At 42.6% G+C, this 27,300-nt stretch overlaps 1 protein-coding gene across 5 annotated transcripts in view; it reads left to right on the forward strand.

Moving 5' to 3' along the window:
* Positions 1-22,116, forward strand: part of LOC138681517 (galectin-8-like) — a 109,256-nt gene extending 87,140 nt beyond the window's left edge. For 3 of the 5 annotated variants that reach the window (XM_069769091.1, XM_069769088.1, XM_069769090.1), the window contains exons 9-10: positions 14,628-14,793; positions 19,333-22,115. In XM_069769091.1, the coding sequence (XP_069625192.1) occupies positions 14,628-14,793; positions 19,333-19,482 (316 nt within the window). In that variant the 3' untranslated portion in view covers positions 19,483-22,115. Of the gene's footprint in view, positions 1-14,627; positions 14,794-19,332 lie in introns of all 5 variants that reach the window. The other 2 variants (XM_069769087.1, XM_069769089.1) reach the window with 1 other exon arrangement.
* Positions 22,117-27,300: the final 5,184 nt, after the last annotated feature.

A 27,300-nucleotide genomic window follows, 5' to 3' on the forward strand; every position in this document is an offset into this window, starting at 1 on the left:
GCATGGGTCTCCTTTGAAAAGCTGGCAATTCAGCGCAGTGTACAGTTAAATCACACTGACAGCTTAGATTAGAGAAGATATAAACACACAGAATAGGTATATATACATATATATATGTCAGGGAGACACCTATATATATATATTTATATTTAATGCAGCGCTAGATAGCTTTAAAGCAGGTAATTCAATTGCCGGCTTTTGCTATCTCCTTCCTAAAACCCGACATGATATGAGACCTGGTTTACATACAGTAAACCATCTCATATCACCATTTTTTTTGCATAATCCACACTACTAACGTCAGTAGTGTGTCTATGCAAAATTTGGCCGTTCTAGCTAGTAAATTAAGGGGTTAAATGGCGGAAAAAATTGGCAATTTTCTCCGCCAGAGTAGTAAAGCCGGTGACTGAGGGCAGATATTAATAGCCTGGAGAGGGTCCACGGTTATTGGCCCCCCCCTGGCTAAAAACATTTGCCCCCAGCCACCCCAGAAAAGGCACATCTGGAAGATGCGCCTATTCTGGCACTTGGCCACTCTCTTCCCATTCCCGTGTAGCGGTGGGATATGGGGTAATGAAGGGTTAATGTCACCTTGCTATTGTAAGGTGACATTAAGCCAGATTAATAATGGAGAGGCGTCAATTATGACACCTATCCATTATTAATCCAATACTAGTAAAGGGTTAAAAAAAAACACACACACATTATTAAATTAATTTAATGAAAAAATCACAAAGGTTGTTGTATTAATTTATTCTACTCTCAATCCACTCACTGAAGACCCTCGATCTATAAATAAATAAAAAATTATAAACCAACAATATCCTTACCTACTGCAGATCTGTCACGTCCAACGATGTAAATCCATCTGAAGGGGTTAAAATATTTTGCAGCCACGAGCTTTGCTAATGCAACGCTCATGTCTGCAAAACCCGGGAGAATGTAGGTAAAGTAGGTCAATGACCTATATTTACCTGCATTTGCGGTGAGGCGCCCTCTGCTGGCTGTTCCTAGATCGTGGGAACTTTCCTAGAAAGCTCCCTGGCTTTTTTTTTTCTTTACAGATCGAGGGTCTTCAGTGAGTGGATTGAGAGTAGAATAAATTAATACAACAACCTTTGTGATTTTTTCATTAAATTAATTTTTAATAATGTGTGTGTGTTTTTTTTAACCCTTTACTAGTATTGGATTAATAATGGATAGGTGTCATAATTGACGCCTCTCCATTATTAATCTGGCTTAATGTCACCTTACAATAGCAAGGTGACATTAACCCTTCATTACCCCATATCCCACCGCTACACGGGAATGGGAAGAGAGTGGCCAAGTGCCAGAATAGGCGCATCTTCCAGATGTGCCTTTTCTGGGGTGGCTGGGGGCAGGTGTTTTTAGCCAGGGGGGGGGCCAATAACCATGGACCCTCTCCAGGCTATTAATATCTGCCCTCAGTCACTGGCTTTACTACTCTGGCGGAGAAAATTGCGCGGGAGCCGACGCCAATTTTTTCCGCCATTTAACCCTTTAATTTACTAGCTAGAACGGCCAAATTTTGCATAGACACACTACTGACATTAGTAGTGTGGAATATGCAAAAACAATGGTGATATGAGATGGTTTACTATATGTAAACCAGGTCTCATATCATGTCGGGTTTAGGAAGGAGATAGCAAAAGCCGGTAATTGAATTACCGGCTTTAAAGCTATCTAGCGCTGCATTAAATATAAATATATATATATATATATATATAGGTGTCTCCCTGACATATATATATGTATATATACCTATTCTGTGTGTTTATATCTACTCTATTCTAACCTGTCAGTGTGATTTTACTGTACACTGCGCTGAATTGCTGCCTTTTCAAAGGACACCAGTGCGTAAAAAACGGACAGCACTCGCATGGTGCGAGTGCTGTGCGTTTTTTTTCTCGCACCCATTGACTTGCATTGGCGAGTCTCGTCCGAGACTCGCAGCAAATCGCAGCATGCTGCGATTTTTTTTCTTAGTCCGATTTCGGCTGAGAAAAAAATCGCAAATGAAAAGACACCTATTGAATAACATTGGTCCGAGTGCAATCCGATTTTTTATCGGATTGCACTCGTCCGTTTTACTCGCAAGTGGAAATGAGCCCTTAAGAGGAGACTTTGTGCAGCAGGCCTTCATGGTAAAAAAGCTGCTAGGAAACCACTGCTAAGGACAGGCAACAAGCAGAAGAGACTTGTTTGGGCTAAAGAACACAAGGAATGGACATTAGACCAGTGGAAATCTGTGCTTTGGTCTGATGAGTCCAAATTTGAGATCTTTGGTTCCAACCACCGTGTCTTTGTGCGACGCAGAAAAGGTGAAAGAATGAACTCTACATGCCTGGTTCCCACCGTGAAGCATGGAGGAGGAGGAGGTGTGATTGTGTGGGGGTGCTTTGCTGGTGACACTGTTGGGGATTTATTCAAAATTGAAGGCATACTGAACCAGCATGGCTACCACCACATCTTGCAGCGGCATGCTATTCCATCCGGTTTGCATTTAGTTGGACCATCATTTATTTTTCAACAGGACAATACCCAAAACACATCTCCAGGCTGTGTAAGGGCTATTTGACCAAGAAGGAGAGTGATGGGGTGCTACGCCAGACCTGGCCTCCACAGTCACCAGACCTGAACCCAATCAAGATGGTATGGGGTGAGCTGGACCGCAGAGTGAAGGCAAAAGGGCCAACAAGAGCTAAGCATCTCTGGGAACTCCTTCAAGAAGTTGGAAGACCATTCCCGGTGACTACCTCTTGAAGCTCATCAAGAGAATGCCAAGAGTGTGCAAAGCAGTCATCAAAGCAAAAGGTGGCTACTTTGAAGAACCTAGAATATAAGACATATTTTCAGTTGTTTCACACTTTTTTTGTTATGTATATAATTCCACATGTGTTAATTCATAGTTTTGATGCCTTCAGTGTGAATGTACAATTTTCATAGTCATGAAAATACAGAAAAATCTTTAAATGAGAAGATGTGTCCAAACTTTTGGTCTGTACTGTGTGTATTTATATTAGATAGATAGATAGATAGATAGATAGATAGATAGATAGATAGATAGATAGATAGATAGATAGAAGAAAAGCCAGCAATTCAGCAGCCGCAGTAGTGTAAAATCACTGCAGGAGCCGACAGGATAGAAGAGATGGATTACATATAGTAAATACATATAGAATAGTTATATAGATGTCTGTGACAAATACAATTAGCACAGTGTATGTGCAGCTTACTGTATATGTATTTAACCCCTTCATGACCCAGCCTATTTTGACCTTAAAGACCTTGCCGTTTTTTGCAATTCTGACCAGTGTCCCTTTATGAGGTAATAACTCAGGAACGCTTCAACGGATCCTAGCGGTTCTGAGATTGTTTTTCGTGACATATTGGGCTTCATGTTAGTGGTAAATTTAGGTCAATAAATTCTGCGTTTATTTGTGATAAAAACGGAAATTTGGCGAAAATTTTGAAAATTTCGCAATTTTCACATTTTGAATTTTTATTCTGTTAAACCAGAGAGATATGTGACACAAAATAGTTAATAAATAACATTTCCCACATGTTTACTTTACATCAGCACAATTTTGGAAACAAAATTTTTTTTTGTTAGGAAGTTATAAGGGTTAAAATTTGACCAGTGATTTGTCATTTTTACAACGAAATTTACAAAACCATTTTTTTTAGGGACCACCTCACATTTGAAGTCAGTTTGAGGGGTCTATATGGCTGAAAATACCCAAAAGTGACACCATTCTAAAAACGGCACCCCTCAAGGTACTCAAAACCACATTCAAGAAGTTTATTAACCCTTCAGGTGCTTCACAGCAGCAGAAGCAACATGGAAGAAAAAATGAACATTTAACTTTTTAGTCACAAAAATTATCTTTTAGCAACAATTTTTTTATTTTCCCAATGGTAAAAGGAGAAACTGAACCATGAAAGTTGTTGTCCAATTTGTCCTGAGTACGCTGATACCTCATATGTGGGGGTAAACCACTGTTTGGGCGCACGGCAGGGCTTGGAAGGGAAGGAGCGCCATTTGACTTTTTGAATCAAAAATTGGCTCCACTCTTTAGCGGACACCATGTCACGTTTGGAGAGCACCCGTGTGCCTAAAAATTGGAGCTCCCCCACAAGTGACCCCATTTTGGAAACTAGACGCCCCAAGGAACTTATCTAGATGCATAGTGAGCACTTTGAACCCCCAGGTGCTTCACAAATTGATCCGTAAAAATGAAAAAGTACTTTTTTTTCACAAAAAAATTCTTTTAGCCTCAATTTTTTCATTTTCACATGGGCAACAGGATAAAATGGATCCTAAAATGTGTTGGGCAATTTCTCCTGAGTACACCAATACCTCACATGTGGGGGTAAACCACTGTTTGGGCACATGGTAAGGCTCGGAAGGGAAGGAGCGCCATTTGACTTTTTGAATGAAAAATTATTTCCATCGTTAGCGGACACCATGTCGCGTTTGGATAACTCCTGTGTACCTAAACATTGGCGCTCCCCCACAAGTGACCCCATTTTGGAAACTAGACCCCCCAAGGAACTTATTTAGATGCCTAGTGAGCACTTTAAACCCTCAGGTGCTTCACAAATTGATCTGTAAAAATGAAAAAGTACTTTTTTTTCACAAAAAAATTCTTTTCGCCTCAATTTTTTCATTTTCACATGGGCAGTAGGATAAAATGGATCATAAAATTTGTTGGGCAATTTCTCCCGAGTACGCCGATACCTCATATGTGGGGGTAAACCACTGTTTGGGCACTCGGCAGGGCTCGGAAGGGAAGGCGCGCCATTTGACTTTTTGAATGGAAAATTAGCTCCAATTGTTAGCGGACACCATGTCGCGTTTGGAGAGCCCCTGTGTGCCTAAACATTGGAGCTCCCCCACAAGTGACCCCATTTTGGAAACTAGACCCCCCAAGGAACTTATCTAGATGCATATTGAGCACTTTAAACCCCCAGGTGCTTCACAGAAGTTTATAACGCAGAGCCATGAAAATAAAAAATAATTTTTCTTTCCTCAAAAATGATTTTTTAGCCTGGAATTTCCTATTTTGCCAAGGATAATAGGAGAAATTGGACCCCAAATATTGTTGTCCAGTTTGTCCTGAGTACGCTGATACCCCATATGTGGGGGTAAACCACTGTTTGGGCGCACGGCAGGGCTCGGAAGGGATGGCACGCCATTTGGCTTTTTAAATGGAAAATTAGCTCCAATCATTAGCGGACACCATGTCACGTTTGGAGAGCCCCTGTGTGCCTAAACATTGGAGATCCCCCAGAAATGACCCCATTTTGGAAACTAGACCCCCAAAGGAACTAATCTAGATGTGTGGTGAGGACTTTGAACCCCCAAGTGCTTCACAGAAGTTTATAACGCAGAGCCATGAAAATAAAAAAAAAAAATTATTTTCTCAAAAATGATCTTTTAGCCTGCAATTTTTTATTTTCCCAAGGGTAACAGGAGAAATTTGACCCCAAAAGTTGTTGTCCAGTTTCTCCTGAGTACGCTGATACCCCATATGTGGGGGTAAATCACTGTTTGGGCACATGCCGAGGCTCGGAAGTGAAGTAGTGACGTTTTGAAATGCAGACTTTGATGGAATGCTCTGTGGGCGTCACGTTGCGTTTGCAGAGCCCCTGATGTGGCTTAACAGTAGAAACCCCCCACAAGTGACCCCATTTTGGAAACTAGACCCCCAAAGGAACTTATCTAGATGTGTGGTGAGCACTTTGAACCCCCAAGTGCTTCATAGAAGTTTATAATGCATAGCCGTGAAAATAATAAATACGTTTTCTTTCCTCAAAAATAATTATTTAGCCCAGAATTTTTTATTTTCCCAAGGGTTACAGGAGAAATTGGACCCCAATAGTTGTTGTCCAGTTTCTCCTGAGTACGCTGATACCCCATATGTGAAGGTAAACCACTGTTTGGGCACATGCCGAAGCTCGGAAGTGAAGTAGTGACGTTTTGAAATGCAGACTTTGATGGAATGCTCTGTGGGCGTCACGTTGCGTTTGCAGAGCCCCTGATGTGGCTTAACAGAAGAAACCCCCCACAAGTGACCCAATTTTGGAAACTAGACCCCGAAAGGAACTTATCTAGATGTGTGGTGAGCACTTTGAACCCCCAAGTGCTTCATAGAAGTTTATAATGCAGAGCCGTGAAAATAATAAATACGTTTTCTTTCCTCAAAAATAATTATTTAGCCCAAAATTTTTTAATTTTCCCAATGGTAACAGGAGAAATTTGACCCCAATATTTGTTGTCCAGTTTCTCCGGAGTACGGTGATACCCCATATATGGGGGTAAACCAAAGTTTGGGCACACGTTGGGGCTCGGAAGTGAAGTAGTGACTTTTTGAAATGCAGACTTTGATGGAATGCTCTGCGGGCGTCACGTTGCGTTTGCAGAGCCCCTGATGTGCCTAAACAGTAGAAACCCCCCACAAGTGACCCCATTTTGGAAACTAGACCCCGAAAGGAACTTATCTAGATGTGTGGTGAGCACTTTGAACCCCCAAGTGCTTCATAGAAGTTTATAATGCAGAGCCGTGAAAATAATAAATACGTTTTCTTTCCTCAAAAATAATTATTTAGCCCAAAATTTTTTAATTTTCCCAATGGTATCAGGAGAAATTTGACCCCAATATTTGTTGTCCAGTTTCTCCGGAGTACGGTGATACCCCATATGTGGGGGTAAACCACTGTTTGGGCACACGTTGGGGCTCGGAAGTGAAGTAGTGACTTTTTGAAATGCAGACTTTGATGGAATGCTCTGCGGGCGTCACGTTGCGTTTGCAGAGCCCCTGATGTGCCTAAACAGTAGAAACCCCCCACAAGTGACCCCATTTTGGAAACTAGACCCCGAAAGGAAATTATCTAGATGTGTGGTGAGCACTTTGAACCCCCAAGTGCTTCATAGAAGTTTATAATGCAGAGCCGTGAAAATAATAAATACGTTTTCTTTCCTCAAAAATAATTATTTAGCCCAGAATTTTTTATTTTCCCAAGGGTAACAGGAGAAATTGGACCCCAATAGTTGTTGTCCAGTTTCTCCTGACTACGCTGATACCCCATGTGTGGAGGTAAACCACTGTTTGGGCACACGTCGGGGCTCAGAAGGGAAGTAGTGACTTTTGAAATGCAGACTTTGATGGAATGGTCTGCGGGCGTCACACTGCGTTTGCAGAGCCCCTGGTGTGCCTAAACAGTAGAAACCCCCCACAAGTGACCACATTTTAGAAACTAGACCCCCCAAGGAACTTATCTAGATATGTGGTGAGCACTTTGAACCCCCAAGTGCTTCACAAACGTTTACAACGCAGAGCCGTGAAAATAAAAAATCATTTTTCTTTCCTCAAAAATGATGTTTTAGCAAGCATTTTTTTAGATTCACAAGGGTAGCAGGAGAAATTGGACCCCAGTAATTGTTGCGCAGTTTATCCTGAGTACACTGATACCCCATATGTGGGGGTAAACCACTGTTTGGGCACACGTCAGGGCTCGGAAGTGAGGGAGCACCATTTGACTTTTTGAATACGAGATTGGCTGGAATCAAAGGTGGCGCCATGTTGCGTTTGGAGACCCCTGATGTGCCTAAACAGTGGTAACCCCTCAATTCTACCTCCAACACTAACCCCAACACACCCCTAACCCTAATCCCAACTGTAGCCATAACCCTAACCACAACCCTAATTCCAACCCTAACCCTAAGGCTATGTGCCCACGTTGCGGATTCGTGTGAGATATTTCCGCACCATTTTTGAAAAATCCGCGGGTAAAAGGCACTGCGTTTTAACTGCGGATTTTCCGCGGATTTCCAGTGTTTTTTGTGCGGATTTCACCTGCGGATTCCTATTGAGGAACAGGTGTAAAACGCCGCGGAATCCGCACAAAGAATTGACATGCTGCGGAAAATACAACGCAGCGTTTCCGCGCGGTATTTTCTGCACCATGGGCACAGCGGATTTGGTTTTTAATATGTTTACATGGTACTGTAAACCTGATGGAATACTGCTGCGAATCCGCAGCGGCCAATCCGCAGCCAAATCCGCACCGTGTGCACATGGCCTAATTCTAAAGGTATGTGCACACTGTGGAAAACGCTGCGGATCCGCAGCAGTTTCCCATGAGTTTACAGTTCAATGTAGACCTATGGGAAACAAAAATCGCTGTACACATGCTGCGGAAAAACTGCACGGAAACGCAGCGGTTTACATTCCGCTGCATGTCACTTCTTTGTGCGGATTCCGCAGCGGTTTTACAACTGCTCAAATAGAAAATCGCAATTGTAAAACCGCAGTGAAATGCGCAGAAAAAAACGCGGTAAATCCGCCATAAATCTGCAGCGGTTTAGCACTGCGGATTTATCAAATCCGCAGCCGAAAAATCCGCAGAGGACCAGAATACGTGTGCACATACCGAAACCCTAACCCTAACCCTACCCCTAACCCTACCCCTAACCCTACCCCTAGCCCTAACCCTAGCCCTACCCCTAACCCTAACCCTACCCCTAACCCTACCCCTAACCCTAACCCTAACCCTAGCCCTACCCCTAACCCTACCCCTAACCCTATTCTAACATTAGTGGAAAAAAAAATTTCTTTATTTTTTTATTGTCCCTACCTATGGGGGTGACAAAGGGGAGGGGGTCATTTATTATTTTTTTTATTTTGATCATTATAGATTATATCTCAGTGATCAAAATGCACTTTGGAACTAATCTGCCGGCAGGCAGATTCGGCGGGCGCACTGCGCATGCGCCCGCCATTTTGGAAGATGGCGGCGCCCAGGGAGAAGACGGACGGGACCCCGGCAGGATCGGTAAGTATGATGGGGTGGGGGGGGGACCACGGGGGGGGATCGGAGCACGGGGGGGGAATCGGAGCGCGGCAGGCGTGGAACGGAGCACGGGGGGCGTGGAACGGAGCACGGGGGGGCTGGAACGGAGCACGGGGGGGGGTGGAACGGAGCACGGAGGGGTGGATCGGAATGCAGGGGGGGTGATTGGAGCACGGGGGGGTGATTGGAGCACGGGGGGGGCAGACAAGAGCACGGGGGGGAGCGGAGCACTGGATGGAGGGGAGCGGGAGCAGTGTACCGGCCAGATCGGGGGGTTGGGGGGGAGATCGGTGGGGTGGGGTGGGGGCACATTAGTATTTCCAGCCATGGCCGATGATATTTCAGCATCGGCCATGGCTGGATTGTAATATTTCACCCGTTATAATAGGTGAAATATTACAAATCGCTCTGATTGGCAGTTTCACTTTCAACAGCCAATCAGAGCGATCGTAGCCACGAGGGGGTGAAGCCACCCCCCCTGGGCTAAACTACCACTCCCCCTGTCCCTGCAGATCGGGTGAAATGGGAGTTAACCCTTTCACCGGATCTGCAGGGACGCGATCTTTCCATGACGCCACATAGGCGTCATGGGTCGGATTGGCACCGACTTTCATGACGCCTACGTGGCGTCATGGGTCGGGAAGGGGTTAATAAAACATTATTTTTTGGAAAAAAATGGCGTGGGCTCCTGCGCAATTTTCGTAACCAGCAGAGGGAAAGCCAACGGCTGGGGGCATATGTTTATAGCCTGGGAAGGGGGTAATACCCATGGAGCTTCCCAGTCCATTAATATCAGCTCACAACTGTATACTTAGCCTTTACTGGCTATTAAAATGGGGACCCCCCCCCCCAAAAAAACGACTTGGGGTGATATTAATAGCCTAGCAAGGGGCCATGGATACTGGCCCCCCCAGGCTAAAAACATCATCTCTCAGCCTCCCCAGAAAAGGCGCATCTTTAAGATGCGCCAATTTTGGCACTTATCCTCACTCTTCCCACTTGCCCTGTAGCAGTGGCAAGTGGGTCGATAGTAGGGGGGTTGATGTTATTTTTGTATTGTCTGGAGACATCAAGCCTCGAGGTTAGTAATGGAGAGGCGTCAATAAGATGCCCCCATTACTAACCCAATAGTTACATTGTAAGAAAACACAGACACCCAGAATAAAGTCCTTTAATTGAAAAAATGACACGACTCCTTTAATAATCTCAATTAAACCATACTTACGATCTCACCTAATTCCACCGAAACCCTTGTTCTCCTGTAATAAACCAAAAATAAAAAACAACAATATCCCTCACCTCTCTGTCGTTCTGTCCCACGTCGTAATCCATGTCTGGGGGAGAAATAGTTTTCAACCTGGACGGTGCCAAGATGCGACCCTCCAGGCTGAGAACCCCTGGTGAATGAAATCCTGTGAGCATAGCCTCATTGACCAACGTTGACTTCACTGAGGCTCCATTCCCAGCCGGGCTGAACTGCGGTGACCTCGGTGAGATCCCTGTTAGCACCGTGAGAAAGTCGCTTTGTGCAGAGGCAAGTTCACCACAGTGAAATTCTTCCACATCATCACTGATTGTGGAAACTTCACACTAGATCTCAAGCAGCTTGGATTGTGTGCCTCTTCACTCTTCCCCCAGACTCTGGGACCTTAATTTCCAAGGTCTAATGTGCAGTTACCACAATCAGTGATGGTTTAGGGAGCCATGTCATCTGCTGGTGTAGGTCCACTGTGTTTTATCAAGACCAAAGTCAGCGCAGCCGTCTACCAGGAAATTGTGGAGCACTTCTTGTTTCCCTCTGTCGACAAGCCTTTTGGAGATGGAAACGTCATTCTCCAGCAGGACTTAGCACCTGTCCACACTGTCAAAAGTACCAATACTTGGTTTAAAAACAGCAGTATCACTGTGCTTAATTGGCCAGCAAACTCGCCTGACTGTAACCCCATAGACAAGCTATGCGGTATTGTCAAGAGAAAGATGAGACACCAGACCCAACAATTCAGACAACCTGTAGGCTGCTATGAAAGCAACCTGGGCTTCCATAACACCTCAGCAGTACCACAGGCTGATCGCCTCCATGCCACGGCGCATTGATGCAGTAATTGATAAAAAAAAACGCCAGTACACAGGCAGAGATGCTTACCTGTCCAAGACCTCCAACAATTGCACTAGCCAAGGTGCATCGGACCCAAGTTAAGATGGCAAATACACAGGTGCAATAATACCGATAAGGCAGCCACCCTACAATCAGGAATTGACCACTTGGTGCACCTGTGCAAACAAATAGTCTGTATCTGTTGTGTTCACACAGAAATGCAAAGTATATGGCTCAAAGCCTATTAATGACGCCATATAGCGGGCTAACCATAATGCATCCTGTGTGAACAGAAGCCACAGTATACAGAACCATCTAGGGCCCAGCCGCACCCTGGAAAAATATACAGTGCACCAAAAACATAACAATGTATGCAAGGTATTGGTCGATATTATGGCCACAATATTTAAGCTGCCAACCCGTGTCAAGGGTCCTTACATATTGGCAGTCCTATTCTAAAAAAACACCATAAGAGGAAAAACCTCCACTATTCTAGACAAAAAAAACACCAGTACACAGGCAGAGATGCTTACCTGTCCAAGGCCTCCAACAACTGCACTAGCCAAGGTGCAGCGGACCCAAGTTAAGATGGCAGATACACAGGTGCAATAATACCGATAAGGCAGCCACCCTACAATTAGGAATTGGCCACTTGGTGCACCTGTGCAAACATATAGTCTGTATGTGGCGTGTTCACACAGAAATGCAAAGTATATTGCCATCTTAACTTGGGTCCGCTGCACCTTGGCTAGTGCAATTGTTGGAGGCCTTGGACAGGTAAGCATCTCTGCCTGTGTACTGGTGTTTTTTTTGTCTAGAATAGTGGAGGTTTTTCCTCTTATGGTGTTTTTTTATGCAGTAATTGATGCAAAAGGAGCCCCGACCAAGTATTGAGTGCATTTACTTAACATACATTTCAGTAGGCCATCATTTCAGATTTTAAAATCATTTTTCAAGTTGATGTTATAAAGTATTCTAATTTACTGAGATAATGACTTTTGGGTTTTCATTGGCTGTAAGCCATAATAATCAGCAGTAACATAAATAAACGCTTAATAATAATAATAATAATAATCTTTATTTTTATATAGCGCTAACATATTCCGCAGCGCTTTACAGTTTTGCACACATTATCATAGAACTCTGTAATGACTATATAATATGAGTTTCACTTTTTGTATTGAAGAACTGAAATAAATTAACTTTTTGATGATATTCTAGTTTTGTGAAAAGCACCTGTATTTCTCAAGTTTAAGGGCATAGAAAATAATAGTTTGAAAATTGGTAAAAATTTGAAAATTTTGCAAATTTCCGATTTTCTTCACAAATAAACGCAAGTCATATCGAACAAATTGTACCACTATCATGAAGTACAATATGACAAGAAAAAACAGTCTCAGAATTAGTTGGATCAGTTGAAGCACTCCAAAGTTATTACCTTATAAAGTGACACTAGTGAGAATTGTAAGATTTAGCCTGATCATGAAGGTGAAAACAGTCTTGGTGAGGGGGTAAATGGGGTTAAAACAGATAGTCATACCGCTAAGAATATAACATTTGCCACATGTCTACTTTACATAAGCATAATTTTTCAAACATTTTTTTTAGAAATGTAGGAGGAATAAAAGTTTAGCAGCAATTTTTCATTTTTTTCCAACAAAATGTACAACACCTATTTTAATAGGGACCACTGTTAGGGCAGTGAGAATCTGGAATTGCTTGCCTGAGGAGGTGGTGATGGCGAACTCAGTCGAGGGGTTCAAGAGAGGCCTGGATGTCTTCCTGGAACAGAAAAATATTGTATCATACAATTATTAGGTTCTGTAGAAGGACGTAGATCTGGGGATTTATTATGATGGAATATAGGCTGAACTGGATGGACAAATGTCTTTTTTCGGCCTTACTAACTATGTTACTATGTTACTTTAGATTTGAAGTGACTTTTAGGGGGCAACACCCAAAACTGACTGCACCCTTCAAGGCATTCAAAACTACATTTGAGAGGTTTTTTAACCCTTTAGGTGCTTCATGGGAGTTTAAACAGTGGAAACAAATTAAACATTGGTTATTTTCCACAAGTATGTTGCTTTTGTCCCAATTTTTTAATTTTTTTGCAAGGGTAGCAGGAGAAAATGGACCTTACAAATTGTTGTGCAATTTCTCCTGAGCACGGCGATACTCCAGATGTGGTCAGAAACTACTGACACATGGGCACATGGCAGGGCTTGGAAAGGAAGGATCGTTAATTGAATTTTGGAGCACAATTTTTGCTGGAATAGATTGTGGACTCCATGTCGCATTTGCTGAGCCCCAAATGTGTGAAAATAGTAGCAACCGCACAAGTGACCCATTTTGGAAACTACACCCCTCAAGTAATTCAACAAAAGGGCGTGGTGAGCATATTGACCCAAAAGTGGTTCAGAGCATTTAAAAAAAAATTGGGATGTGAAAAGTAAAAATTGATTTTTTTCCACAAAATTACTGAAACCTCAAATTTTTAATTACACTGGGAAGGCAAGAGTGGTAAGAATCGGAAGGGAAGGAGCGCTATTTGCCTCCCAAAGCACAGATTTTCCTAGAATAGTTTGTGGACTCCATATACAGAGCCCCTACAGGTGTAGTGAAGATTTTGAAATTTGCAGATCTGCCATTCTGCCCAGTACATAGTAGTGCCAAGTGCATTGTAGTGCCCAGACATTGTACTTCCCGTACTTTGTGCCCAGCTCGTGTTTCTGGAGACACACTCCAAACAGCCTCTCATTATTACAGTACTGACAAATATGTGGACACTAAGTATGACTTAGGCCCATTTGGGGACTCAGAAGGGAGGGGGGCATTTGGATTTAGGGGCACAGAATTTGATTTCTTTTGGGGAGTTAGGAGTCATTTCGCAGAGCCTTTGTGTTACCAATAACTTGGAAAACCTCTATATTTCCATTAAGAGATGACAGACCTGAGTGGGGACTTGAGGAGTTGTTTTGGTGGATTTAGTTGAAGCTTTTATTTGGAACATTTTACATAAAATTGTGGATCACATTTATCCTGCTGTCTACCCTGAGCACTTACATTGGAATTTACATCTAAGTCTCTAAATGATGTGATTCAGATAAAACCCCAGAGGGATCCATTCACTATAATGAGGCAGCAGAGTTACTCTGGACTCCGTCTGGCGTTTGTTTTACTGTGTCCATCTTTTCAGAAGTGCACAAAATTGTGGTCAACTGTGTTTTTCTGCACACTTGAAAAAGAAAAACAATGATGGATCATGGGACAGTGCAGCAAAACAAAAGTGTCAGGGTCCCACCATTGTGGCTAATGTACACGTGTTATTTCTTTCCCTTCAGGTCAGTGGGGATTATTGGTCATCAGTGGTATCAGTCATGGGGTACATCAGTTTATACACATGCGTGAACTGAACTTTACCTTTAAAATCGGGTTAGTTGTTTCCTGCAATGTGGAGCCCTCCAACAGATTCTTATAGGATGGCCTTCTTCTGCAATGCCACAAAGTTTTAGTACTGTAATTGTTTCCCAATGTCCTCATTGATAACCTATGTGATTTTCTAGCATTTTTTTTTGCATTTTATTTTTGATGTATTGAAATGTTACCTGTTTTGTTACCTTTTTTCATGTTTCTTTTTTTCTTTTGGCAACAGATTTTCTATTGATCTTAAGCCCAGCAGCTCCCAGATCATTGCCTTGCACTTGAATCCACGCATGAAAGAGAAGGTGTTTGTGAGGAACACATACTTGTGTGATTGTTGGGGAACAGAAGAACGGTTACTGAGTGATTTCCCCTTCTTTCCAGAAATGTATTTTGAGGTTGGTTGAGGTTTTTATAATATGGAATGAGGTGTTTTAATAATATACCTCCTATATTATGCAAAGTTGCTTCTCATCCATGCCATTGGGGGGGACACACTATCTTGGGTTATAGCTAGCTGCCACTAAGAGTCAGACACTAAATATAGGGGTTGTTTCATTTTAATAAATGGGTACAATTTTAAAGTCCTTGTAAAAACAAGAGACTGCAATTTATCTCTTATAAAAAAAATCCATTCCATTGCCAAGAGCAAAGGGCTTTTTGATTAAGTAGTCTACTGCTCACTACTATGGTTATCGGCCATGTCACAGGTGGCTAGCCTTCTAGGCATGGAGCGCGCACTTGCAAGACAGCCTCTGTGTTCATGTGCTTCTCCCATGGTGCAGAGGCAGAGCTGCCTCTGCTTGCAGCATACGGGAGCGCACAGCCCTAACCAGTGGTCAGCCATGCGGCCAGCTCAAAGTGTCCATTCTCAAGAGTGCCCCGCTGCCAGCAAGCAGAAAGCTGGGAGGCAGGATAGCGGTGTGCTCCTGAAGATAGGAACTTGTGACAACATTCTTAAGTGTCTGCTCCTTCCACCAGCTTTACCCCTCTAGCAGGTACATATTTTTTCCTTTTTTTTCGTGGTCCTCCCTTTTAGGTTGGGAATATAGTGCTGAAGTGACAGTGAGGGTGATCAATGAGTGGAACAGGCTGCCATGAGAGGTGGTGAGTTCTCATTTAATGGAAGTCTTCAAACAGAGGCTGGAGACAGACATCTGCCTGAGATGGTTTAGTGAATCCTGCATTGAGCACGGGGATGGACATGAGGACCCTGGAGGTCCCTTCCGACTCTACCTTTCTATGTATCATAACCCTTTTAACCCACAGAAGGAGGTAGAATAGTGAATTGTAACCTCACGGTTATATGGCCCTAATCCAGAGGAAAGGCTGGCACAACTCGGCTGATTGTGCTGTTGCCCCTTAGCTTTATGGTCAACTAACTCTCCTAAATTTTGTCCCCTGCAATACCCACTCCCCACCCCCACCCTACCTTTCCCCAAAATATTGAAGGGGTGACCCTGTTAGAAACCGCTTCAAGTGGAATTTTCTATGTAAGTAAATATCATTTTCCATTTTTGAGTAAAAATCAAGCAGCCCTGGCTTTGAAACCAGTCTAGGTCGCAAGATGGGAGTAGATATTCAACAGTCGTGAGACATAATCCATATGTAGATGCTTCATATCACTTGGCTACACTAATTTAGCCCCCGGGTTCACAGGCGTGGTTGGGTGGCAGAGGACCCACAAATCAGCTCTGGTGGCCATCTGTCATGTGTCTGGATTCAAACTCTTCATTCTGTGTTCCGGGGTCGGCATCTCTTTCCGCTGAGCCAAAGCAGATACAAATTTTCTGGGGATGTTTTAGTTTTGTTATCTTTGTTTCTGTCAGTTTTCAGTAACAGGTGTTCTTCATTTACTCTGTTGGTCTGTCCTATCACCTTTCGGGTGCAGCTTTAAATACCTTCCCCCACTGGTGTTTCCTGCTGGTGATAGACTTTGTTGGATTCATGCACTGTGCTGTAGTTTGTGTTGGTTACAGAAGTTTTGTGTGTGATTAATTTTCTCCTTAGGGAACTGCTACTTTAGCAATCCTAGGAGCTGCTAAGGACACTCAGGATAAGTCATTGTCGAGAGGGAGCGCCATTGCGTTACCTTAGGGTGCCAACCTCCGCGGTCAGGCAGGGACAGTCCCAAGACCAGTCAGGTTCAGGTATTTGTCTCCCTGGTTTGTACATTCCCCATGTGAATGTGCTTTGGCATAACACCAGCTTTGCTTATCAGTCCATGGCATTGGTGTCTGACTAGGCTGTAACCATCAGAAGATCTGGTGCCAGCTGCTTTCTCTGTTTTCTGCAGTTCTAGCACATACTGCCTCTGTAGATCTTGCTATTGTGTCTGACCCGGTAGGATCTGCTGTTGGTGATTTCATGCTTGTCTTGTCTCATCCACATGTACTTCATGCAGATGAATCCTGTTAGCTATTAATTGTATCCTCTCTGGTTGGTCAGGAGTTAGTTCTTCTTTAACATCAGTAATCCATATTACTGCAAAAAAAGATCCTGCAGCCACACAAAAAATGAAAATTAAATAATAACTTTAAATCTTTCATGATGAAAAAAGGTGAAAGTTAAAAACTCTTTCAATCTTACACATTTCAGGTCTCTACCAGTCCCTGAAAGGGAATCTGTCACCATGTTTTTGCCAACCAATCTGAGAGCGGTATGATGTAGGGGCATAGACTATGATTCCAGTGATGTGTCACTTACTAGGCTACTTGCTATAGTTTTGATACAATCACAGTTTTATCAGCAGGAGATTGTCACCAGAGGACTAGTAATCCTGCTTCCATGTAGTTCATCCTTGTCCCCATCGCTCATTGTCAGCGTTCTGCCTATACAATGTGTACATAGAAAGCTGCCAATTAGTGGTGTGGACAGGGTTAAACAGAGCTTAGCATTGGGAGAACTGGTTGATCTGCAGCACGTTAAACAGTGATTTTATAAAAAAAAAAAAAAAAAAAAAAAATCAGCAAGTAGCCCAGGAAGTGATACATCGCTGGAATCAGGGTCTCTGCCCCTGCATCATGCTTCTCAAATGGGATAGCAAAAATCTGGTGACAGATTTAATTTGTGGACCTACTGTGTCACAGAGCTGGGGAAGGGGGCATATGGAAGTGGCTACCTGCTGTTCACTGGAGCTCCTGATAGTGGAGACAGGCTGCAGGTAGCCACCAGATACCACTCCTAGGCTGACCTTAGGGGCAGGTTCGCTGACACTGTTTAAGGATTGGGGCTCTGTTCAGACTAATAAGTTCTGGCTCCTCTACAGAATGGTTAGTGACGTGGATTCGAGCTACATTCAGACTGGGCTGATTCAGAGACTAGTTTTAGTGGACGGGTACACACCGACCGAGGACGAGGTTTCAGGCACTGGCCGCACAAGGACCAGGGTTTTGGGTTAAGGACACTGGCTATCTGGGACCAGGGATGTGGGTTCAGGACATTGGCCCCACTGCGACCAGGTGACTTCAGATCTCACTAGTAGGAGAATACACACTAATGAATATTGTTGCTTTGGCGACTCCCTAAAGGTGAGTGAGTCTTTTATACAAGATTCCTCCCAGATACTGAAAGCCTCACAGCTATTGGCTGTGGGCATTTTACTATGTGCGCACTGCCCCTTTAAGAAGGGGAAACCAAGCGTGCGCACTAGGCGCGCCGCCAGGAAGGGCGGCATGCACAAGCAGAAGACATGCCAGCAGTCGGGGACCACACCGCGGGGCCAGAACAGTGAGTATGCCAACGTCCCTGCATGGAGGTGGAATGGGAACCATGCAGGGACGCCGGCAATAGCGTCACACTATCCCTGTGTCTACTAGTGACAGTCAGCTATAACGTACGGTCTTGTGTTCCCCAATCGATGGTCTTACAGGTGTCAAAACCCATGTTATGTAAATTCATGGTAACCAGGAAGATTACAACTCCAGAAGTTAGATTTTACAGAAATAGAACTTGGTGATATTAAAGCACCACTCTAGATTTTTTTTTTACAGTGCTGGAGTGGCACTTTAAATGTAAGCGCCCTTCCCCCGTTCTTATACTCACGTTCCCGCGGCTTCACCTTTTACTGACGCCGCTTCGGTCCCACGGCGCCATCTTGTGGCCGGAAGTCAGAAGTTACACCACAACCTCTCAATGCAAGTCTATGCGAGCCGGGACGAGGCCAGTGCGAGGCTCTCCTAGACTTGTATTACAAAGTGACCTCCGCACCACTCCATGAAACACTGGAGCTGTCGCAGGTCACTTTGCTCCGGAGACTGATGGGAGCGACGCTGGAAAAGTATGAAGGCGGCGGCAGGTGAGTATGAGACCGGGAGCATGGGAAGTATATTTAAAGCACAACTCCAGCGGTGCAATTAAAACCAAAATTCTGGAGTGTTGCCCTAAGCTTTGTGATTCAGATCCATGACACAAGTCTGTTACCAGCGAACAGGACAATATTCTGCTTCACATCCAAAGACTGAAAACCACTAGAGCCCTCCTCCTCAAAGGTTAGAGAGGGACGGGGGCTTTGGAATTAAATATCCTGTGCTGATTCGTTTTATCAAAACTGAAACATTGTCTGCAACTATCCTCCTGGCTTGTAGACTATTCAGTGTACAAAACATTGCCTAGGCATAATACAGATGTATTCCCCTCTCGGCTGAGAACAGGACTGCAGGGAGTTAACTACTTATAGATTTGTGGCTGTAAATATAGAAAAAAATCTTATGCACTTGGCTCCCCCTGGTGGTGAGTGCAGGAAACTGTTTAATGAGCAGCATTTGCGCTCTAGGCCACTTCTCCCTGCAGGCCCAGTAACAGTGTCTGAATTTCTGTATAGTAGTCTATAAAAGGCATTATGTGCATTGTACATGCCTACAAATACATTGGTACTGTCATAAACACGTATACATCATATATGTTTTAATCGCACTAATATTTTTTTCTCTCTGCAGCTCCTGATCTACTGTGAAGCTCACCAATATAAGGTTGCTATTAATGGACAGCATATTCTGGAGTATAAGCACCGATTTAAAGACTTGGCCAAGATTAACAAGATTTGCATTAATGGAGACATTGAGCTTCATGATGTCAGGGTCTGGTAGACAGAGACATGATATCTGGCGACCAATGAGTAATACTATTGTCAGAACATAGAGATTTTGGTTTGATCCTGTGAATTATGTAGAGGCATTATATTAAAATTGTTGAAATAGCTACTGATGATTTTCAATGGACATACCTTAGCCCTAATACGACTGTATTAGCTTCCTTTCTAGTTCTTGTCCTCTATAGAGGCTATTAGCACATTTAAATTCACGGGGGAACATGACCTGCAAGTCTTCTTTCGCTGACATGGCACTTTCCACAAGGAAAAATGTTCCCTCTTAGACCTCCCTATCAGAGGCCTCTCAGCTAACCAAATTGGACCTCCGGCTTTGCACTGATGAGGGGCAAATGCCCCGAAACATATGTCTGAAAATGAAGTGTCTGGTTTGACTTTTCATACTAAGTTATATGGCAAGCTTCGTTAAAGGGTCGATATTGACTTTTAGGATTCCTAGCCCGAATATGTGACGCTAGTCCTTCCTCTCTAATATGAATATTTGCATATTCCCAAAGGAGCATTGCATGGCCTTTAAATCTCGTTATGCCGACTTGGCGCTCTCCACAAGGAGAAATGCATTACTTTATACTGCTATTCTTTAAAAATCTCAAGTATTGAGAAATGCTATTATATAATACTATTATATATAAAGTGCTTTAAATTAAAGATTGCATTTCATCAGATGAAAGTTCCATCAGATTATAGGACGTTTATGCTGTGTTCTGACATGTGGAGTTCCTGCAGATCTTGGCTGCAAAAAAATATAGGAACCATTTCATTATAATTAGGTCCATTCGATACTTCATTTTCCTTGCACTGCGTTGGAAAGAGCACTTCCATAATCCACAGATATAGTGTAAACTTCCAAAATAAGCTTTTCTCAGGGGATCAACCAAAAGAGTCATCTGTTTGTACTAACCTCAGTAAGTGTATTCAGCTTGGGCACAGTATTTTATCGTTGCTGTTTTGCGTTCCTATAATATAAAATGTAAAACCTGTATAAAATAGTGCTCAGTAATGCCACATAAAGGAAGTAGCACTGATTACACATGCTGCATAATTTTCAGTCATATGAGTCAAACTGACCGTCATGGCTTTACCAGATAATTACTGCACATCTGATGGTTATAAGTAACCTATCATATCACAATCACCACTATTTCATTATAAATGATGACTACTGTATGCAAATTACCCTGCAAATGAGGCAGGACTAGTCCAGCGGGCCGTAGCTTCCCCCAGACTAGTCCTGCCTCGGGTTTTGACATTCTCCGTGCAGTTCCTGGCATGGTAGGACTACTGGAAATCTTACATATAGGCGCAACATGTCGGTGATTTTTCCATGACTGGGATGGTATAGAAGATATCAATTACAGCAAGGGATGTGTGATTAAAAGATCCGAGGTAGGGCCATTGCGTGGCAAAAGATGTCCGCTGAATTAGTCCTGTCTTAATTGGGTCTGCTAAGCTAATTTTCAAAAGATACCAATCATTGTGTGCACCATAAAGCACCTTAAAGAGTAACTAAACTTTCATTAAAAAAAATCACTTTATTAGCGAAATTGTGTTCATTCCTGTACAAAATTGCACTTAAGTTGCTTCCAATCCACTGCTTTTCCCCAATCTATTTTCCTGCCTTTAGCTGCATTGATATCAGAGTATACTCAGTTGGAGTACAGCTAATGGCAGTGATGAGTCGGCATTGTGTCCTACTCTGATAATGAGACTCAGGAGCTGAGATGACCCGTTCACTGCCATCAGCTGTACTCCAAACCAGTATGTTCTGATATCAGTGCAGCTAAAGGCAGGAAAATAAACTGGGGAAAAACAGGAGTTTGGAAGTCATCTACATACATTTTTATTTATAGGAGTGAAGACATATTCCCTAATAAAATGTAATAGCTTACCAGGATGGACAAAATTATAAAACAATAACAGGTTAGTTACTCTTTAATAGCATACAGTAGTCACCCTATATAATGCATTGGTGGTGACTTGGGACCTGGCCGCTTCCCTATAAAAGGGGTTCTCCACCTTTGGGGTCATTTTTTTTTCTTGATTAATTTCATGCAGTTGGGGCTAAAATTGATCTTTGTGATTGGGTTTTGTCTCCTGTAGTCGCTGTATTAGGCCGGAGTCACACTAGACCGTAATACGGACGAGTGCAATGCGATAAAAAATCGCATAGCACGCGGCCCAATGTTAATCTATGGGGCAGCTCCTATTATCCTTTGTTTTCTCGGCCGTTTTTAGGATCTGAGTGAAATCGCAGCATGCTGCGATTGTCAGCGTATCTCGGCCGGGAATCGCCAATGCAAGTCTATGGGTGCGAGAAAAAAATTGGATTCCACACGGACCATCAGTGCGACTTGCGAGAAATACGCACCGGTGTCCTATAGAAAGGCCGGCAATTCAATGCGGTGTACAGTAAAATCACACTGACAGGTCAGAATAGAACAAATAAAATTAATGTATCCACATAGTATAGGTATATATATATACTATATATATCAGTGAGACACACATATATATATATATATATATATATATTTCGCTAATATTTATATTGCGCTAGATATTTATTTATATTTATATTGCGCAGAAAAGCCGGTAATCCAATTGCCGGCTTTTCCTATCTCCTTCCCAAGCCCGACAGGATATGAGACATGGTTTACATACAGTAAATCATTTCATATCCTTTATTTATTTATACATATTCCGCACTACTAATGTTAGAAGTGTCTGTGTGCAAAATTTGTGGTATCTAGCTGTAAAATAAAGGGTTAAATCACGGAAAAAAACTGGCATGGGCTCCCCCGCATTTTTTCACGCAGAGTGGGAAAGTCAGTGACTGAGGGCAGATATTAATAGTCTAGAGAGGGACCATGGTTATTGCCCCCTCCCCTGGCTAAAAACATCTGCCCCCAGCCACCCCAGAAAAGGCACATCTGTAAGATGTGGCTATTCTGGCACTTGGCCACTCTCTTCCCATTCCCCTGTAGCGGTGGGATATGGGGTAATAAGGAGTTAATATCACCTTGCTATTGTAAGGTGACATTAAGCCAGGTTAATAATGAAGTGTCAATAAGACACCTATCCATTATTAATCCTATGTTCATAAAGGGTTAAAAACACACACACACACACACACACACACACACACACACACACACACACACACACACTAGGAAAAAAGTATTTTAATGAAATAAAGACACAGGGTGTTGTAATAGTTTATTAAACGCTCAATCTAATTGAAGACCCTTGTTACCTGAAACAAAGTTAAAATAAAAAACAACAATATCCCATACCTCTCCGGCGTTAGTCAAGTCCCACGATGTAAATCCATCAGAAGGGGTTAAATAATTTCACAAGCAGAAGCTCTGCTAATGCAGCTGTGCTCCTGCCTGTAAAAAGTGGGGAATGAATGGGGTAATTAACCCTTTATTACCCCATATCCCACCCCTGCACGGGAGTGGGAAGAGAGTGGCCAAGTGCCAGAATAGGCGCATCTTACAGATGTGCCTTTTCTGGGGCGGCTGGGGGCAGATGTTTTTAGGGGGGGCCAATAACCATGGTCCCTCTCCAGGCTATTAATATCTGCCCTCAGTCACTGGCTTTACCACTCTGGCAGAGAAAATTGCGCGGGAGCCCACGCCTGTTTTTTCCATGATTTAACCCTTTATTTTAACAGCTAGAGCCCCCAGATTTAGCACACAGACACTTCTAACATTACTAGTGAGGAATATGTAAAAAAATAAGGGATATGAAATGATTTACTCTATGTAAACCATGTCTCATATCCTGTCGGGTTTGATAAGGCGATAGCAAAAGCCAGCAATTGAATTACCGGCTTTTCTGCTATCTAGCGCTGTATGAAATATAAATATATGTAAATAAAAATTTATAAGTCCATTTTGCGGCGAGAGGATCTCGCGTACGGATGACACACGGATAATTTTTGGAGAAAAAAAATCGCATCCTCGTATTGAATACGGATCACTGTTCAGGAAATTTTCTGCTTATCTCGGCCATCAAAAACGGACCGTATTTTTATACGTTGTGTGTGACGCCGGCCTTATACTGTCTATTCCTGGCTGCGGACGTTCTCTTTATTATCACAGATGTGTTGGCGACATGATTTTGTGGCACTTACTATTGTATAGGTATGACAGGTTCTCCTCCTGCTCTGGTTAGTTGTCCACAAGTCTCCTCCAAGAGAAAAGCCGTTTTTTCATGTGAGGTCTTTTTCAATTGGAGGAGACTGATGGACTGGTCTGGTCACCTTCTCCTCCACCATCAGCCATTGTAAGGCCTGGAGAGCTGTGCAGTCGGTGAGGAAAACCGCAGTAAGAGCAGGAGGAGAAGCGGTCATGCCTGTATAATAGTGCCACAAAATCATGTCCCCAACACATCTGTGAAAATAAAGATAACTCACTCAGCAGCCAGCAATAGACAGTAGTACAGCGACTATAGAAGAACAATAGTGCAAATTTTTTAAGGAAACAGTTTCGAAAATAATTTTTAGCCCCAACTACATGCATTTAAGTAAGAAAAACCTTTTTAAGGCTATGTTCCCCTGATGAGCTTTTGGTGTGGTTTTTGACATTGCATGTTTTTGCCACATCAAAAAGGCAGCGTCTTACAGTTTCAGCACAGTGGATGGGATTTATAGAAATATCATGCCCACTGTGCTTCTTTTTAATGCTGCGTCGACTGAGTTGCGGTGCGTTTATTCAAATCCACAGCGTTTCTCTTGCAGGTACCTACGCAGAGTGTTCTGTGCCGAGTTTCCCCATAGACATAACACGCGGAAGCAAAAAAAAAAATGCACATGCATTTTTACAACGTTTTCGCAGTGGAAGCTCATAAAAAACGCATGTAATCTGCACCTAGTTATATAAATAAAGTTTTGTCAAAGCAAAAAAACAGTATAAAAAAAACAAAGCAGCTTTATGTAAAGCATGACATACCAAACAGACAAAATACACAGGGTCAAAAACTAGATAAAAACACGTTTAAAAGAAATGCACACAAAACCGCAATGAAAAATGCAAGTAACCTAATAGGTTCAGAAAGTCTACATCTTCAAAAACTCGCCAAAACTCACAGTGGGAACTTGGCCCAAGTCATCCAATGACCGCATTTTCAATATTTGCCCTATCTGTGCTGTCATGTTCTAAGTCCAAATTTGAACTGGGAACTTCTAACACTCCCACAGTATGTTGCCCAATATGCCCAGTGTAATATGACCCTGCTAATGAGAATCTACATACTTACTACATTGTTAACAGATGACAACTATTCTTGTACTTGTGCTGTATAAATTGACATGAATCCATTCATGAGTGAAGAGTTCATAGAAGCGGTTTCACTGTAATTGTACATAATTGCTCTGATGTTTCTTTGATTCCTTGTATAACAAGTTTATCTTTTTATGTATTTTCTTGATTTTAATGTATGAACCTTTTTATAATTTTGTACTTACCAATGATTAATTATATGTTATCTCTTATGTTTGCTGGAATACCGTAATTCCAATTACACAAAAATCTGATCAAAATTTGTACTTTTATTTGCCATATTTCCATTTTTTTTGTGTGGGCGATACAAATGTAAATATTCATAAGCACATTTTGGTATTTGTGAAATCATAACTGTATAATCATCATTATCTCAGAATCTAGAATTAGGAAATGCACTTTTCTGCTTATTGGCTACACATCCTGTTTATTCTAGGTCTAAGCCATAGCGAACAAATCCATATTTTATATATTGTATCAAATTTGTCGCTCCATTATCATTTATTGTAGCACAGTAATTGGCCGAATGATACTGGTAGCAGCATGCTGTATAATCAAAATATTGTGTCTGCATTGCCAGCAATTGTCATTTTTATTTGCACAGTTATTGCAGGTAAACACTATTAATAATTAAGTAGGAAGAAAGAACATGCTGTATCGGAGATCACCAAGAAAATATATAATAAATGCTTTATTCAAATGTACAAGAAAATTTTTTTTAAATCCTTTAAAACCAAAAGATACCCACAAGAAGTGTGTTCTGCCCCATGGACCCACAAGACGATATGACAGTCATATGTAAAATATTCAAATAAACACTGGTCAAAAACAGATGAATTTTTCAATTTTCAGTTTTGGCACCTGGTGGGGAGTGTCAGATATTAAGCATGAAGTTTTAAGGCTGTTTATAGAGACAAACCCTCACCCTATTGATATATTTTCAAGCCCCTGATGAAGCTACCATGTGTGGCGACACGCGTTGGGCTCTGCTGCCCTATGGACCCTTGTTATTTTCACTGGCATTTGATTTGGTCATGCTCAATAGGTTTTGCCTGCATTCACTTTCACTGTGAAGGCAGGTACAGCGGGCTCTGCTGCCGTACGGACCCTTGCTATTTCTACTGGCATCTGAATTGGTCGTGCTCAATAGGTATCGCCTGCATCCATTTCCACTGTGAAGGCAGGCTTGGCAATAATATTTGTGTGTCCTCTTTATTTATTGGTTATTTGCTATTTATAAACTGCTATATAGTGATACATTTGGTTATATGATAAACTTTTGCTAATAGGCACCAATTCCATGATATTTTGATTGGGAATGCAGCCCCTATATTTGGGACTCTTTTAGAAATTGATGCACCTTGTTTGAGCCGTGCCTGGTAATCCTACTTGAAAATATATCAATAGGATGAGGGTTTGTCTCTATAAACAGCCTTATAACTTCACTAGATGGTGGCCCGATTCTAACGCATTGGGTATTCTAGAATATGTATTTATGTTTTTATATAGCAGCCACATAGTATATAGCACAGACCACGTAGTATATAGGAGCCATGTAGTATATAGCAGACAAATACTATGTGGCCTGTGCTATATACTATGTGGCTGCTATATACATACATATTGTAGAATACTCGATGCGTTAATACAGGCCACGCAATATATAACAGTGGCCACGCAGTATATAACACAGCCACGTACTATATAGCACAGCCCACACAGTATATAGCAGCCACGCAGTATATAACACAGGCGACGGCGTATATAACACAGGCTACGCAGTATATAACACTGACCACGTAATATATAGCACAGCCCACGCAGTATATAGCAGCCACGTAGTATATAACACTGCCCACGCAGTATATAGCAGCCACGTAGTATATAACACTGCCCACGCAGTATATAACAGTGGCCACGTAATATATAGCACAGCCCACGCAGTATATAGCACAGCCCACGGAGTATATCACACAGCCCACATAGTATATAACACTGCCTATATAGCAGCCACGCGGTATCTAACACAGCCCACGTAGTATACAGCAGTGTGGGCACCATATCCCTGTTAAAAAAAATAATTAAAATAAAAAATAGTTATATACTCACTCCTGGGATCCAGCGAAGCTCCGGCAATACGCGCACGGCTGCCGCCATCTTCCATTCCCAGGATGCATTGCAAAATTACCCAGATGACTTAGCGGTCTCGCGAGACCACTAAGTCTTCTGGGTAATTTCGCAATGCATCGCCGGAGATGGCGGCCAGCGCGAGCGGCTCGGCGGACTACGGAGGGTGAGAATAGCAGGTTTTTTATTATTTTTAACATTACATTTTTTTTTACTATTGATGCCGCATAGGCAGCATCAATAGTAAAAAGTTGGGGACACACAGGGTTAATAGCAGCGGTTACGAAGTGCGTTACCCGCGGCATTAACCCTGCGTGAGCGGTGACTGGAGGTAAGTATGCGGGCGCCGGGCACTGACTGCGGGGAGTAAGGAGCTGCCATTTTGT

Source organism: Ranitomeya imitator, chromosome 5, assembly GCF_032444005.1.
Source record: "Ranitomeya imitator isolate aRanImi1 chromosome 5, aRanImi1.pri, whole genome shotgun sequence".
In the NCBI taxonomy this organism is placed as follows: Eukaryota; Metazoa; Chordata; class Amphibia; order Anura; family Dendrobatidae; genus Ranitomeya; species Ranitomeya imitator.